Below are 16,058 nucleotides of genomic sequence, written 5' to 3'. Positions count from 1 at the left end.
TTCTTTAATGCTAAGGGCATAGTTGGAAACACCCTTCCAAATTTTGTCTTCAATTCCTAAGGTAACACTTATTTTGGGACAACTTTTTTGCTAAGATGACACTTATTTTGAGACGAGTACTGTTTTTGTATGTGGCTAAAAGCTCAATAAATTATGTACTACATGTTATTACTAGCTACTTGATTAACTACATAGCAAATATTTACTCATCCTGGAATGTCGGTCAATGAATCCTACCATTCAAAACAATTATAGAAGCCAATCAGCTATTTGCTCTAAATTTCATATAATATAATTGTTTTTTTTTTTACCAACTCATACGTAGTGCAGACGATTTAGATGACCTATGAATAATTCAACGGAAAAGGCTCAAATATAATTCAATTATGTAACCGTTTTATCTTAATAGGAAAAATTTCATTTATGCCATCGAACTATAGGAAATGGCTCATTATCTTATTCATCAATATCGTTTATGCCATCGCCGAATAAAAATATATCCATGCCATTTTTATTAACGCCGGTTTATAATAATGACGCTAGATTATGGTTGTGGGTGGTTAAGGTGTATGGGTTGGATTTTTTATTAATTTGGTATTAAAATTGGGTGGTTTAATTAAGCGGAACTATTGGAGGCCACATGTCATATACGGTATTATATAAAGCGGCGCGCTAATAAAAAAATGGCATGGATGAGTCATTTTTTGGTGACGAGCGATGGCATAAATAGTCAAAATATTGATAAGTGGCATAAATGAGTCATTTTTAACATGGTTAAATGGCATAAATATAAAATTACATAAATGATATAAAATTATGTAAATAATTTTTACACGTATTTGAATAATATAAAGCCAAGAAAAAAATCAATACGGAACTATCAAAGTATATCTCGAAAATTACATAAATGATATAAGGAAATATTTCTTTTTTATATACATACCATATCTCGTACGTCATCGAAATTTCTGACTTTTATCACTACTGTCAATTACAATTATCCTTTGTATTAATCACATCGAAGTAATGAGGAAACATAAAAAATAAAAAAAATAAAAAATAAAAAATAAAAAATAAAGAATCAAAGGGGTCCATTTATGAATTTTAAGTCTATTTTATTGGAGAAAATTAAACGAGCGATTTCAGGGATGAAGGTCCCTCTAAATATCACTACATTTCCAAATTAAAAGTCAGGGTCATCAGTAGTAGTTGAAGTGCAACAAGGGCTAAAATGGCCTCTTCTTCCATAAATATTTTTTGTTTGTACATAACCTGCCACAACTCACAAGGTTCCATTAATTGAGTATTCAACTTTTTCAGAAAACTCCAAAATGATGAATAAGGAATGAGGAGACTCATAAACATGAAATCAAAATATCCTGTATAATTTCACTTGAAGTATATTTCAAACAAGTTAAATTGATAATTCTTCAGTATTTCAAATAATGAACTTCTGCTTTTCAAATACTATTGATCCACAGAAGTTACAAATACAAAAATATTATTTATAGCCAAATGGGAATAGGACATGAGAGGGTCATTTTTTTTTTAAATTTTTTTATTTAACCATTTGGTATTCGAAATCTACAGACCCCTGATATAACTCAAATTCACATTGCGTAGGGCCTATTTAAGGAAAAACGATTCTTGCCAGAAATTTCTCTATACCCAAGACTTGAACCTGTTTAATTAAGGATAGACGGATTTCATCAATTTCTCCGCAACCTTTGGTGGAGGGTCATTTCGGGTTTGTGGCTTTCATTGTACTGTTACTTATTGTGCTGATTAACCCCCATAATTGGAAAGTTATGTTCGGCATCTTGTTCATTTGAAAATTTAATTCAAATCAAAGTTCTCATCTATGCATCCTTTTCAAGCACAATTTGGAAGGACACAAGAAATTAATGAGAATGACCTACCAAATGATATTTTTGGTTCAGACGCCCAATAGATTTCAAATAATTTACAAGTAAACAACTTAACTATGTAAGTTGCTGTTGGTTGTAAGGGCTGTGGCCAAACAAGTGCAAGCAAATACATAAAATTTATAAAATTTGAAGAGAAGAATGAATTTGAATTAGTGAAAAATGTAAAGAAATTCATTTCCTGCGTCACAAGAGAGATATTTAATGTTTTCCAGAAAAAATCCCAAAATTTAGCAATTTACATTCTTCTATTGAAAATACTCTTAACATATAGATATCTTTCTCACTGCAATCACTTTTTTGCTATATGCAAGGGTGGAGTCAGAATTTTTCATTAAGGAAATTCAACTATAAATAAGTAAACACACAAAGAAGTGAAGGGATTCATACTATAGGCACATAAAGAATAATTTTGACCTTGCACATTCTGTGTATTTCCAGCAAAGGGGATACATATGAACCCATTGCGCTTCCCTAGCTCCGTTTATACACACAACTAGAGAAATGAAACAAAAAGAAAAACAAAGTTTTGCTTGTTACCCAAATTTTGTAGCTTCAAAAGAATTCTTTGTGAAAAATGATTCTTGTGGATGTCTTGTAAGTCAGTACTTTTGAGTTTTGATGGCTTCTTCAATTACTTGGCTAAGACAGGGGTCCACAGTAGAAGACTCCTGCATCATTTACTTTTTGATTTTTTGTTCTGCTGATTGTTTGTTCGTTACTTTTTGAATTCAAGTTCTATACACTAATGGTGTAATGATATTTACACAATCAGGTCATTACAAGTTAGTTGTCGGTCCGTACATCACTATGATATGCAATAATTGGTAAGCTGATGAACCTGCTATAATAAGTTTAATAACGCTAATAATACATAAAACATCTTTAACAATGTCGGTGTATATAACTTAACTCATGTCTTTTTTCTCACGGAGATGCTAAATACTTTAGAGAATTACCTTTGATCTAATTATTTGTAAAAGTATGAACAAATTGATCTTCATTACAGTTAGTACTGACTGATTTGTTTCCTTCCAAAGAAATTTAAGAATCAACTGCATGCACATGCTTAGTTCATCACAATTTAGGTTGTAAGAATTATTTTACCAACTATTGAAAAGGAATGCTTGGAAGCTATTCTGTTGAATACTTCTTTCCCTTTGGGCCTTGTAAAATGTGTCCTTACCTACTTATAGTTAAATATCTGTTACTTGAGGAAAAATGTTAAACAGTCCAATTGCACTCTACTCTTTGCTGACAAAATAGTTTAATAATTGTGCATTTCTTCCTGATCCTGTTTCATTGCAATCAGCAGAGTAACGGAGATATTGAATTGATTGGTAATAAAATTGTCAAAATGAAAGTAGTAATAGACCATACTAAAATCTCTAATCATAGGAGAAAAGGGAATTGTAACAGTACCCTAGGCAAATTCCGCATAGATAAAACACGGGAGAGGTGTTGCTATAAGGAAGCAAGTCTTAGCATCTATTGACGCATTATAAACCCGAGGGTCTAGACCCAAAGCATATAATATGGTATCATAGCACTGCTCGTGCAACCTTGGGCGATTATTGGGCAAACCTTAGCGTTCAAGTTACTTCACGCGAGTCTCACATCTTTGAGATGATGGTGGGATGACAAACCTCAGTGAGGACGCTGAGTCTCTAAGAGGATTTGTGCAGCTCCTTTGACAAATTTCACATCGACAGAATAGGGGAGAGATGTTGGGTATATAATTAAGAAGTGAAGGTTTAGACGTTAATGTCACGTTTTAAAGTCGTGCAGGCCGCAGACCAAAGCATACAATATCACTAATTGACTGGACTGGAAGGCACTACTAAGGACATCCATTGACACTGTACACTACCTTCTCTGCAACTTCATTCATCACTCCATTAAAACACAGGATCCAAATTCCCTGGTAACCCTATAAAATGTGCACTTTTAGTCCTCTCCAATTTCTTTCTTCCACTTGATGCCACACTAGATATTGCTATACTTCTCCAGCTATCATATGGTGAAGTTGTCTCAGTATTAGAATCCTGAAATTAATGTTCCAAGTAAGATTAGTACTACTATCACATGTTCACGTATTTAATTTTAACAATAAAAAGGAAAAAAATGAGTACCACATTGTCTTCTGTTCTTGAATTGATTAATAGATCTTTCATGATAATTATAAAAGGTCTAGCCTCAATTCAAAGTCTCACAAGAATCATCAAAAATAAAAATAAAAAATTATGAAAACAAAGTGGAGATGCGGGGGATCGAACCCCGTGCCTCTCGCATGCAAAGCGAGCGCTCTACCATTTGAGCTACATCCCCAATTGTCTAGGTGACTTCCAGTTCCAATAACAGCCAAATATACACACTAGACACTACCTCGGATTCAATTTCTATATGAGGATGCTTCGCAAAAAACGAAATGTATAGTTTTTAATTTATGCAGAAATATTCATGTGTCCAAAAAATGTATGTATTCATATAAATGAAAGCACTAGTATCACATATCTTCATGATTTTGTTGATCATGAATTGAGTTATCTTAGTTGTTTGATGAAGAAATATCAATGTGATCTTCAAATTCTAGAGTCTAGGCAGCTTATTTAAATGGAAATGTATAAATTCATTGTGCAATTTATCCATGGCTTGATTACCAAACAAAACTATGAATTGGGAAGGCGATTCTGCCGGTGAACTGACTGTACCCCAAACTAACACAACTGAATAAGCAAAGTATATTAGGGCGTTTGAGAGAACCATGTCGAAGGAACTCGGTAAAATCACCCGTAACTTTGGGAGAAGGGACGCTCTCCTACTTTTAATTAGAAAAGCGACACATACTGATAGCAAAGGATAATAGAAACACACACGACTTGTAAAGCCAAATACGAGTCATATATTATTTGATTTATTCCTCACATGGTACATTAACACTGGACAAAAAGGATGGAACGTTGAAAAAAGGACAATAGAAAGAAAAGATTACAAGCTAGCCCATTAAGTTATTCGTTACTTTTTTTTTTTTTATACTTCTAGTCTACAATAGTAATAACTTCACCTCAGTTTCAAACAAGTTGAGATCGTCCAGTTTCAAAGATATTATATATGAGGAGTAGCAATCAAGTAGAGATCTTTGTCTCTTCTAGCAGTCATTCCATTTGCTTCAGTCATATCCAAATCATTCGGATCCATGCCATTTGGAAGTTTCCAATTAAAGTGGTAAAGCAAATAGGCTAAAGGCAGAGTAACAAGAGCTAAACCAAATAGTCTTCCTGGACAAGTTCTTCTTCCAGCACCAAATGGAAGAAATTGGAAGTGAGTCCCATTCAAGTCAACCGAACTGTTCTCGAATCTCTCTGGTATAAAACTTTCGGAATTTTCCCAACTTTCCGGATCTCTTCCTATAGCCCATACGTTTACCAGGACTTTACTTTTGAATGGTATTGTGAATCCGTCTATCTCTGTTTCCTCCCTGCATTCTCTCGGGACTAGCAATGGAGTTGGAGGATGTAACCTTAGTGTTTCTTTAATCACTAACTTTAGGTAATTCAACTTGTCAAGGTAATCATCATCATCAAATATTTTCTTGTCCTTGAAAACTTCTCTCACTTCAGCTTGTGCTTTAGCCATGACATGTGGACTCTTCATCATTTCCGATAGTACCCAAATAACGGTTGAAGATGATGTGTCAGATCCTGCTACAAACATATCCTACACCACATATATTTAGTGGTCAAATTATCGTCAACCTAGTCAATCAATTCCTAGCTCGTAATCGCGAAGAGTAGATATTATGACTATATATATGTTCTTTATATCATATATGGACTATTGTCAAAATTCAATAAAATGTGTTTTACCTCTTTAAATTGTCAAAAAGTTTCTTTTTATAACTTATATAATCAAAACACAAAAGGTTTGTGAACTTACAAGAATTATCCCTTTGATGTTGTCATTTGTTAGAGTAAATGGAAGTTCCCCTGTTTCCATGACTCTCAAGAAAACATCAATCAAATCTTCATTTGTTCCACATTCAGCATTGTAAATTTTTCCGTTCGTCCGATTCTCTCTGTGCACATCGATAATATTGTTCAACACTACATCTACCTTGTTACGTGCCTCGGTTAATATAGACCCCATCCCACTGATCCCATGAAGAAACCTTTTCGAAGGGAACAAATCAGCCAGCTCGAAACCTCCAGCCAAGGATAATACCCCATGAAGCAAACTTATCATCACCTCATTTTGATCTTTACACGCTTTCCCAAAAGATGACCTACATGTGACAGAATTCATAAACCAAAATAGTTTTTCTGACATATTGATGGGTGTATTTCCCATCGATCCAATAGATGACAAGAGACTCGAAAGCTCGTCTTGTCGAATTGGGCTGAACGACTTGACCATCTTGGCACTAAGGAGCTCCATGATGCACAATTTACGCATTCGCCTCCAGTAATCACCATACGGAGAAAATGCAATGTCCGTACAGTCATAACAAAATATCTTCCCCAACATGGTCGGTGACCTCGACGCAAAGGCGAGGTCGTGAGTTTTTAGGAATTTTTGTGCCATGTGTGGTGAGGATACGACTACAGTGGGGACTTCCCCGAGCTGTAAATACATCATTGGGCCATATTTTTTAGACAACTTTTTGAGAACACGATGTGGTATTCCTTTTGTCAAGTGGTGCACACTACCAATAATAGGTAACCTCCAAGGTCCTGGAGGCAATTTCTTGTTGACACCTATTTTTGTATTACTCCACTTATGAATTAGAAGAAAGAGGAAGGAGATGAAAAGCAAGAATGAAATAATTTGCTGATCAATCTCCATTTTTTTTTTTTTACAACACAACAATTGATAGTGTGAAGTGATCTTGATGGATTGTTCATTTAGAGTACTAGCTGATGATACTTATAATAAAGAGGGTGCACATAAACTTCTAACACGTGAGTTGAAATTAATAAAACAGTACACTAGCTAATCGATGACTTGAGAGTCGTGTTTTATTGTAATTCAAAAAAATAATAGCCACTTGCATTGATTTTAAATTTTTGTTTATAGAATAAACACATGTAATTCTGAATTTTCCTCATCCATGAATCTCGCAGACACTGAGGAACATAGAAAGAACTGTTCATCTATGTATTATGCCAAAAAAAGTGTGTATTCTCTAACCAGTATATATAGTTAATGTGTTTAGATGGCAGTTTGTGCGAATGACTATCTATGTATTATACCAAATTAAAAGTAAATAATAAAAAAGGCGACATTCAAATATTACAACATCTATCTTTTGATCACGAGCTTCTTTTCTTTATTCTTATAAGTATATACACTTAACTAAACCCGCACTAAGTATATACATGATGAACACGGATAAAGGAACACAATAACTAAACAATTAACTTCAAGAAGAAGAATCCTGAAGATTAATAAGGCTTGAAAACATGAACGAAGAACACAATATTGAAGGCATGATAAATCTTTAAATTTTTACAAGCAGCAAATGACAAAAAAATTCTATTAGAAAATACAAACAGAACTTCATCTTTTGGTAGTTAAAGAGACTTTTAAAGGTAAAACATGGGGAATGATTCTCCATAAAACGCAAAAAAGAATACCATTTGTAGTTACTATATAAGGAATTATTTCATTTAAAAGACATATATATATATATATATATATTTTATTCAAACAATTTCTAACAGTAAGGCATATACAGCTTAACAGGTAGCGAATTTGTTGACTCTCGAGCTTGTCATAGACCTCTTCTTTCTTCCTCTTCTTCTTTTTACTTTGTAGAATGCATTATGCCGTCTTTATTGTTATTCAAAAAAATAATAGCCACTTACATTGATTTTAAATTTTTGTTTATAGAATAAACACATGTAATTCTGAATTTTCCTCATCCATGAATCTCGCAGACACTGGGGAAAATAGAAAGAACTGTTCATCTATGTATTATGCCAAAAAAAAGTGTGTATACCGTAACCAGTATATATAGTTAATGTGTTTAGATGGCAGTTTGTGCGAATGACTATCTATGTATAATACCAAATTAAAAGTAAATAATGAACGACATTCAAATATTACAACATCTATCTTTCACGAGCTTCTTTTCCTTATGAATAGTATTTACAAATACAATATTGAAGGCATGAAACCATGAATGATGAACACGGTATTAAAGGCGTAAACACATCCAAAACGCTAAGGAAAGCGATATTTATTCCCTTTCCTCCGCGAAACTCCTATGCGTTCAAGATCTAGAATCCTAAATTTACAAGTTCATCGACCCCGAATATTTACAAATACTTCGCTTCTGATAATATTGTATGTAAATAACTTTAGTGCATAAGATAAATCTTTAAATTTTTACAAGCAGCAAATATTGAAAAAAAATTCTATTAGAAAATACAAACTAGAACTTCATCTTTTGAATGTAAAAAAGTTAGACAAGAAAAGAGACTTTTAGAAAGGTAAAACATGGGGAATGATTCTCTGTTACATATAGAATGTTCTTTAAAATAGAAGACATTCTTTTCAAAAAAGAATACCATTTGTAGTTACTATATGCTCTCTACGTCAATTCTCCCCATCACGAATAATCATTTCATTTAAAAGACATATATCTATATATATATTAATTTTATTCAAACAATTTCTAACAGTAAGGCATATACAGCTTAACAGGTAGCTGGTGTACATTTGTTGACTCTCGAGCTTGTCATATTTATTCACATTGACCTCTTCTTCTTCTTCTTCTTCTTTTAAAAAATAAAAATAAAAAATCATTACTTGTAGATATATTTAGTGAGCGTTTTCGTGAAGCGATGTACGTGAAACTAGATATCGTATCCGCCCTTTACACACAAAACATAATTAGTAAATATTTATTTGCAACTGGTGTTTATCCCAATCATATAAATTTATTATAGTTAAGTGATTTAATGAGGAATGCATGTTAATTCATTATTAATTATATGCTAATAATCTATGTACAGACGCATATCATACTTTTACTGATTTGATATAAATATTGTGCAGATAAATTTTTCACCAACCTAATTTTACCTTTTTGTTAACAGTCAAAATAGTGGCGCTATTAATTTTAGAAATTGGTGCAAAATATGAGAGTAGGAAACATCCTTCTACTTTCTTATGGTTTGATTAATTCTTTAGTACAATTCAAAGAGCACCGGTTTTTTTTTTTTTTTTTTTTTTTGTTTAATTCCCATTTAGTCAAATGAAGGATCCTAATTAAGATATGAGATGATATTGTGTTAGGATTAAATTAATCAGGTCTTATGCAAACTTAGTCTAGAACGATGGAATGTTAGATAACAAAACAGACACAAAAATTTGACGATGGAATGTTAGATAACAAAACAGACACAAAAATTTGACATGGTTCGATTATTTAACCTACGTTCACAAGTAGAGATACTACTAAAAAACTGTTGAAAAGCGACATACAAAAACCGACATCAATGAGGTTGGAAAAAAAAAAGCGACCTCGTGAGGTCGGTATAAGCCTTCTTTTTATTTTTTTCCGAAACCGACCTCATGAGGACGGTATTTAATAATAAAATTCTGGAAAACTAAATACCGACCTCATGAGGTCGCAAATATGTTCCTGAAACTTTGGCGACCTCATGAGGTCGGAATCTATTTAAGAATAATTAAAAAAGAAATTAACTTTGCCCCATGTGGTCGGAATACGTATATAAAAAGTAAATAATTAATTTTAAAGATACGGACCTCATGAGGTCGGTATTTATTTAAGAAAAATTAAAACATAAATTAACTTTGCGACCTCACGAGGTCGAAATATATATTTAAAAAAAAAAAAAACAAATTAGAAACAGATATACTATACAATCCCACTTTGCCACAAAACACTTCTCTCCCAAAATCCTCTCTCACTCCGCCGCTAGCTTCTTGTTCTGAAAAGGAGCGTCTTTGTTAATGTAAGTGATGAATGTGTTTCTCCTCCCAACAAATATTACATGGAAAAATTAGTGAATTTGAAACCCTAAAATACATTGAGTTGGAAAATGATTTGACTTTTGGGAAGTCCTAACTGATGTGAGAAATGAGGTTGATAGAAATAAATATCAAGTAAAAAATATAAACGGAGACAAAATTTGGTCTATTGGAGTTACTTTGTAGAATACATTATGCCGTAGTAACTATTTTTAGACTTGTAAACTTTTCAATTCAATGTGGAAACTTATGTTGAGGCTAGATGAAGTGCTTCGTTCTTTTATTCTAAGTTGAAACTTTATACTCCTTGCTCTCTTTGGTTGCTAGTCGAAATAGTCCCGGGATTATAATTTTCATGATTATTTTTATCAATATAAAAGATGGTATATAGTGTATTGTATTTTTATATACAAGGTATAAATTTATTAGGGATTATTTTAGAACGTGTATAAAAAAGTTGCGTATATTGCTTTGAACCAAACGACCACTTATAGTGTTGTATAATCGTATAGAACAAATATTGCTTTGAAAATTAACTTCATATTCTAGCCTATTTAACTTTATACTCCTTACTCTCTTTTCATGTTCTTATAGTGGTGTGACCAGTTCTTTAGTACAATTCATGAAAATATATACCATAACAGTAATATCTCTTGTAATTTATGATATAATGCTTATTTGTCGTATTTTAATATAATATTTTTATTTATTATTAACTTTTAGAATTTATAATTAAATTAAATTATTAATATAACAATTAATTTATGATTAAGAGCAGATATACCCCTCATCAAAAAAAGGGGTGCATATATACCTTTGTCGTTATAAAATGGTATAATATATCCTTTTTGCTGACGAAATATATAGCTTATTTTTTAATTTTAAAAAATGTCATGTGAAATTTTTTGAAAAAATCATTTAGCTTATTTTTTAATTTTAAAAAATGTTATTTTTCTAAAGCCATATGGTAATTTTTTTTCTGGTGGGTCGAATCTGGTATGGGTAGATTTATTTTTTTAAAGTCACGGAGATATTTTTTCTAAACTAACCATACCTGACCCACCAGAAAAAGAAATTTACCATGTGACTTTAGAAAAATATGTCCACTAAAAAAAATGGGCAAAATTTTTCTTAAAAGCCCCGTGACATTTTTTTTAATAAAAAAATAAGCTAAATGATTATTTTTTTTTTAAAATTCCGTCAGGAAAAAGTGTATATTTGCACCATTTGTGTAAAGCAGGGGTATATTCGCACTATTTCATAACGACAGGATATATTTGCACCATTTCATATATACCACTTTTTTAACGAAGAGTATATCTGCTCTAAATTGTAAAGTTGAGAAGGTATACCTTTGCCTTGTCAAATTAACAAAGTTAACTTATGTTACAAAGAAACTAAAATAGGAAAGGTAAGTGTAATATCACAGATTACAAGGAAAGTCAGTGAAGCCAAAGTTGACAATAAATCTCTAAAATTTTCCCTTAAAACTATTTTTAATGGATGTATTGTGTCATTCTCATATGACAATATTTTTATTACTCTCTCCGTTTCAATTTAAGTGGATACGATATAGAGATTTTTTAATCTTGTGATCTTAAACTAAAGACATGTTATATCAAAACGCTTTTTGAATGTTATGGCCCTTAATATACCATTAAAAATGTTCGAATTAAGGAAATAACAAATATAAAAAGATGCACGAATTAAAGCAACAAAATTATTACCAGTAGAAACGAGGAACAAGTTCAAGTGAAGTTATTCAATACCAAAATATAATCTATTTTATTTTTTAAGTGAGTTCATAAAGAACATTAAAAAAGAAAAATAGTGGAGATGCGGGGGATCGAACCCCGTGCCTCTCGCATGCAAAGCGAGCGCTCTACCATTTGAGCTACATCCCCAGTTGTGAATGTGACCTCCAGTTATGTCATATGATCACTAATAACAAATTTAAACAAAAAAAAACTTTTAAAACTTATGGTCTTAAAATTATCTTTAAACTGGTAATTTTAAACTTGTCGTAATATTTGTATTGCCGTAAAAACTTTTTATTAACAGTAAAATGGACTTTAAGTTAAATTGTTTTCGAAATACTTTACTAGATATGCTGATGCATATACATATAATAAGCAAAATGAAAATATTAGATTTAAATATAAAAAATGAATTGCTTGTCATTAATATAGTGGTTTATTCATCTGTTCACTTGTTCTAATAGTGACACAGGTTACAAAAAATCTTACGTATCTTGCTTTAATTCTCAAAAGTAAAATTGTAAGAAATGAAAGCCTAATCTTTAATGCTTTATTCTCATGCTTACATCCCTTGACCCGTTTTTGAAGTTTATAAAAAAAAAGCTCTCTCTCTCTAGAAAAATATGGTATGAACGAGATTAAAAAATGGTGGATATGAATGGATAAAAGGAAAATTAAACATTGTATGAACGAGATTAAAAAATGGTGGATATGAATGAATAAAAGGAAAATTACCTACGAAAACATAGTAAAGCCATAAGTTTTAGAGAAATTTACTGCGACAAAGAATGAATACATATATAGGCAAAAGACGGAGATCTATTTTCATGTCATGGAAGTTATATAATTCGTATCTTTTTTTATTCAGAATCATTATATCATATTTAGTGTATTCTGAAAGCAAAAAAAAATCTATACATGTTCTATCTTCCAAGGCGAAAACTCTTAAACAAAGAGCCTTCATCTTCTATATAGCCCAATTATTTTCTATGTTTATTATAAGATGGCGGTTTATTGTTCTCGCTACCTCTAGCTCACCCTATTCTGGTAATTTACTCCAAAGTTGAGCATTAATTCAATATATTATATTCTCGTTTCTTAGATATATATTTGATTACATGTTCCATTCATCGAGAATGAATGATGGGATTTGCGGTATTAATGTTAGTGTATGTATGTTTGATACGAGGGAAGTCATTTTTCAGGAAAATGTTTCGGATGAACAAGTCATTTCTATGTGTTTATTTACCAAAAAATGTTATCCAAAAGCATTCTGTCAAAGGGCCGGGAAAAAGATTTTGCACACTTATGGAAGGAGATCATTGCATTATAGATATCAAACTAGGCTCCAATTTTATAATACTACTGTTAAATTTAGTGTATATGTTTCTTCAAGAAAATATTCTCTGCTAACCTACTAAAACATCTTTCAAGAAATATTTTTCGTCGGAAACATTTTTCATGAATAATGATGTCCATATATGGTATCAAGCAAAGGCATGATACTTTTTGTTTTTTTTTAAATGAATTCGCATATTAAAACACTATAAACTTTTTCATATAATTTAAAATATTTGAACAAAATCATATTTAAACAATATAGTGTTTGAAAAAAGGTGATATGCACAATATATTTTCTTCAGCGTTGGCTTTAATTGTTTGATTCTTTTGGACGGATAGCTATTTAAATTAATTTTCCTACTTTATTAGCCGAATAAGAGCTTGATCTCCTACATGGAATTTCATCACTAAGTATTAGGTGGCATTGTCAATTCACATTGATTTGTAAGACTAAAATAAACATAGCACTGCTAAGAAAGTTACCATTAAATTTGATGGTTTTACACAATGGAACTCTCCTCGTTTTTCCACTTACATTACTAATTTCACTTTTCATGAATGAGTTTCTACAATTATTTTAAAGTAACCTGATATTATAATTTTTTTTATATTGTTAGTGTATCTAAATTAAACTCAAATGATAATGCATGCAGTGCAACAAGATCTGATGAGTCCAATTATATGTTAGCAAATCAAAGGCCTTATAATCAACCTCAGCACTGGAGTATTAATTTCCTCATCATCAATCTTGTTGTGGCTATTTTAGCAAAGGAAAATGGATGGTCATGGCGGAACCAAAGTGACAGGTATTGGACAAATTGTGAGACTCAAACAATTGTTACAGAAATGGCAAAATGTCACACTTAGCCCTACTAAGGAAAAACACCATAGTCCGAAAATCGGACGTATAAAATCATCCAATAATAGAAAAAACGAGACCTACGGAGGTATTTCCCCATCTATAAGCAAGAGGCTACGGGATTCAGACGAGGACAATTGTCAGAGTCCAGAATCGCCACATGGCGTGCCACGTGGATATTTAGCAGTTTATGTTGGGCCAGAACTTAGGAGATTTATAATTCCAACAAGTTATCTAAGTGACCCTTTGTTCAAAGTGTTACTTGAAAAAGTTGAGGAAGAGTTTGGGTTTGATCATAGTGGTGGGCTTACTATTCCTTGTGAGATTGAGACATTCAAGTTTTTGTTGCAATGTATGGAGAAGCATCAGAGATGTGCCCCTGTTGATAATCATCACAATGGTTCTGGTAATTTTTTCCCATAACCATATACTTTTGTTTTATCTCTGTTGGATATATGTTGCCCGGATTCTTACAAATCTTTGTCAGGTGTGTGTTGGATTCTTCAAAATACAATATTTTTGAAGATCTCAACATAAGTTACACATGTCAAGAGTGGTACGACTCAATAAAATCAGCAGTCGAATGTTTAACTTTAATAATAAGGCCTTAAAACTCTTTAAATAATAGTCTATTTGACCATGCTTTTAAAATCAGCTTATCTTTGAAAAAATAAATAAATGCATAAGTGTTTTTTATTCGGAGTTTATTCTCAAGCTTTAAAGATTCAAATCGATTAATTTTTTTATTTTAATAATCAATTTCTTCTAATAATTCTTTTTCAATAGAAAATAGAACTAATCAATTTACTGGCCTTTTAATTTGGTTTCAGATGCAGGGATCATGGCCTGATAACGATTTCAATATATACTAGCTAAGGTATTTTCTGACTTGACTGGCCTTTACGGTGCGTTTGGTACGAATGAAAATATTTTTCAGAATTTTTTTTATCTTATTGTCCAATACTCTTTAAAATTTTACAACTATTTCACACAGACTATTAGAGAAAAGACATAATCGAATAAAGTCGTATTTTTTCCTTTCAATGAAAAATATTTTCACATTTTTAGTATTTGATTGCCAAATAGACAAAGGGTTGTTTGGACATGATTTTGTTTTCTTTTTTAGCAAAAATGATTTTTAAAACTGTGTTTGGTTATACATTGGACTGGTTTTCAAGTGAAATTATAAATTAACTCACAAAACTTCTACTAATTTTTGGTCAAGTTAAATACATGTCAAACATAATGTCAATTTTCAAATACCCTTTCTTAAAAAAAATTCTTTTTTTTTGCGCGGATTGCCCTTCATTTGGGGTGGTCTTTAATTTTTGCCCTTCAAATTGGTAATCTTTAATTTACCTCACCTTTTAGGAGTTGTGAACAATTTCGAGTAAAAAAAAAAAAAAAAATTGTGGGTTGCAAGCCACAAATCGTCGTGAGGTGTAAAACTGCTTTTTTGAAGGGTAAAATTAAAATTTTTTCCATTTTGAGGGTAAAAATTAAAGACCACCCCTAGCGAAGGGTAATCCTGCAAATTGCCCAAAAAAATTCAAATACTACGTGTTTTAAGATATCACGCTTTTTATGTCCAAATGTCTATAAATTTTCTAAGATTTTTTTTTCGCACCAAATACACCTTAGTATAATTTACTTTTCATCTTATTTGACATAGAAACGTTGATGGTTTTGAATGCAGACAGATCTTCGTGGACAGTTGATCAGGAGTAACTCTATCATGGTCTTTATAATTAGTGATGGATTGATATTAATTAGGATTAATTATTTATTTTCTTTTAATTTCTTGTATCCTGGTGTAAAATATACGAAGATCTCTGCTTGTACTTGTATTTCACTATCACTTTATCAACACTTATCCCTTTTATTGTCTCTACTTCAAATCTATTTATTTTTTTGTTAAAGAACAGGAAAAGGAAAGAAAAAGAAGGTCTAGACATAGAGATTTTTAACGAAATTTATTGTTGATAGAATTAAAGGGCAGCGCATAAAGCTTTGACCATCTATGAGCATAGAATATTGTTGGCATAATACATAAACAAATGCTTGAGAAACGCGTGGCCGGTAAGTATGACGCCGAGTTTAAGTGTGCGCGAGAGTAGGCGGCACTCCATTTAGTCTCACTTTGTCAATTGAACACTCCAACTTACAAAATGTGATCTA

The 16,058-nt window shown here is 31.7% G+C and overlaps 2 protein-coding genes and 2 non-coding genes across 4 annotated transcripts; 1 reads left to right on the top strand and 3 right to left on the bottom strand.

Annotated features, from left to right (window-relative positions):
* Positions 1–4,180: 4,180 nt before the first annotated feature.
* On the bottom strand, positions 4,181–4,253 carry TRNAA-UGC (transfer RNA alanine (anticodon UGC)). The gene has a single exon. It is a non-coding gene; the product is annotated as a tRNA-Ala (tRNA).
* Positions 4,254–4,785: 532 nt separating this feature from the next.
* On the bottom strand, positions 4,786–6,839 carry LOC132030866 (premnaspirodiene oxygenase-like). Its single transcript, XM_059420630.1, has 2 exons — positions 5,862–6,839; positions 4,786–5,642 (listed from the first exon to the last, which is right to left on the bottom strand). The coding sequence occupies exons 1-2, from the start codon at positions 6,765–6,767 to the stop codon at positions 5,031–5,033; spliced, it is 1,518 nt and encodes a 505-aa protein (XP_059276613.1). The 5' UTR covers positions 6,768–6,839; the 3' UTR covers positions 4,786–5,030.
* Positions 6,840–11,754: 4,915 nt separating this feature from the next.
* On the bottom strand, positions 11,755–11,827 carry TRNAA-UGC (transfer RNA alanine (anticodon UGC)). Its single transcript has one exon. It is a non-coding gene; the product is annotated as a tRNA-Ala (tRNA).
* A 619-nt stretch (positions 11,828–12,446) lies between these two features.
* On the top strand, positions 12,447–15,767 carry LOC132069522 (uncharacterized). Its single transcript, XM_059462858.1, has 4 exons — positions 12,447–12,727; positions 13,675–14,286; positions 14,711–14,757; positions 15,577–15,767. Exons 2-3 carry the CDS (start codon positions 13,797–13,799, stop codon positions 14,728–14,730), a joined length of 510 nt encoding a protein of 169 aa, XP_059318841.1. The 5' UTR covers positions 12,447–12,727; positions 13,675–13,796; the 3' UTR covers positions 14,731–14,757; positions 15,577–15,767.
* The last annotated feature ends 291 nt before the right edge of the window (positions 15,768–16,058 follow it).

The sequence above is a fragment of the Lycium ferocissimum genome, chromosome 9 (assembly GCF_029784015.1).
Source record: "Lycium ferocissimum isolate CSIRO_LF1 chromosome 9, AGI_CSIRO_Lferr_CH_V1, whole genome shotgun sequence".
Taxonomy (NCBI): domain Eukaryota; kingdom Viridiplantae; phylum Streptophyta; class Magnoliopsida; order Solanales; family Solanaceae; genus Lycium; species Lycium ferocissimum.
Note: the sequence above shows the minus strand (reverse complement) of the source record. Positions and strands in the feature narration are given on the sequence as shown.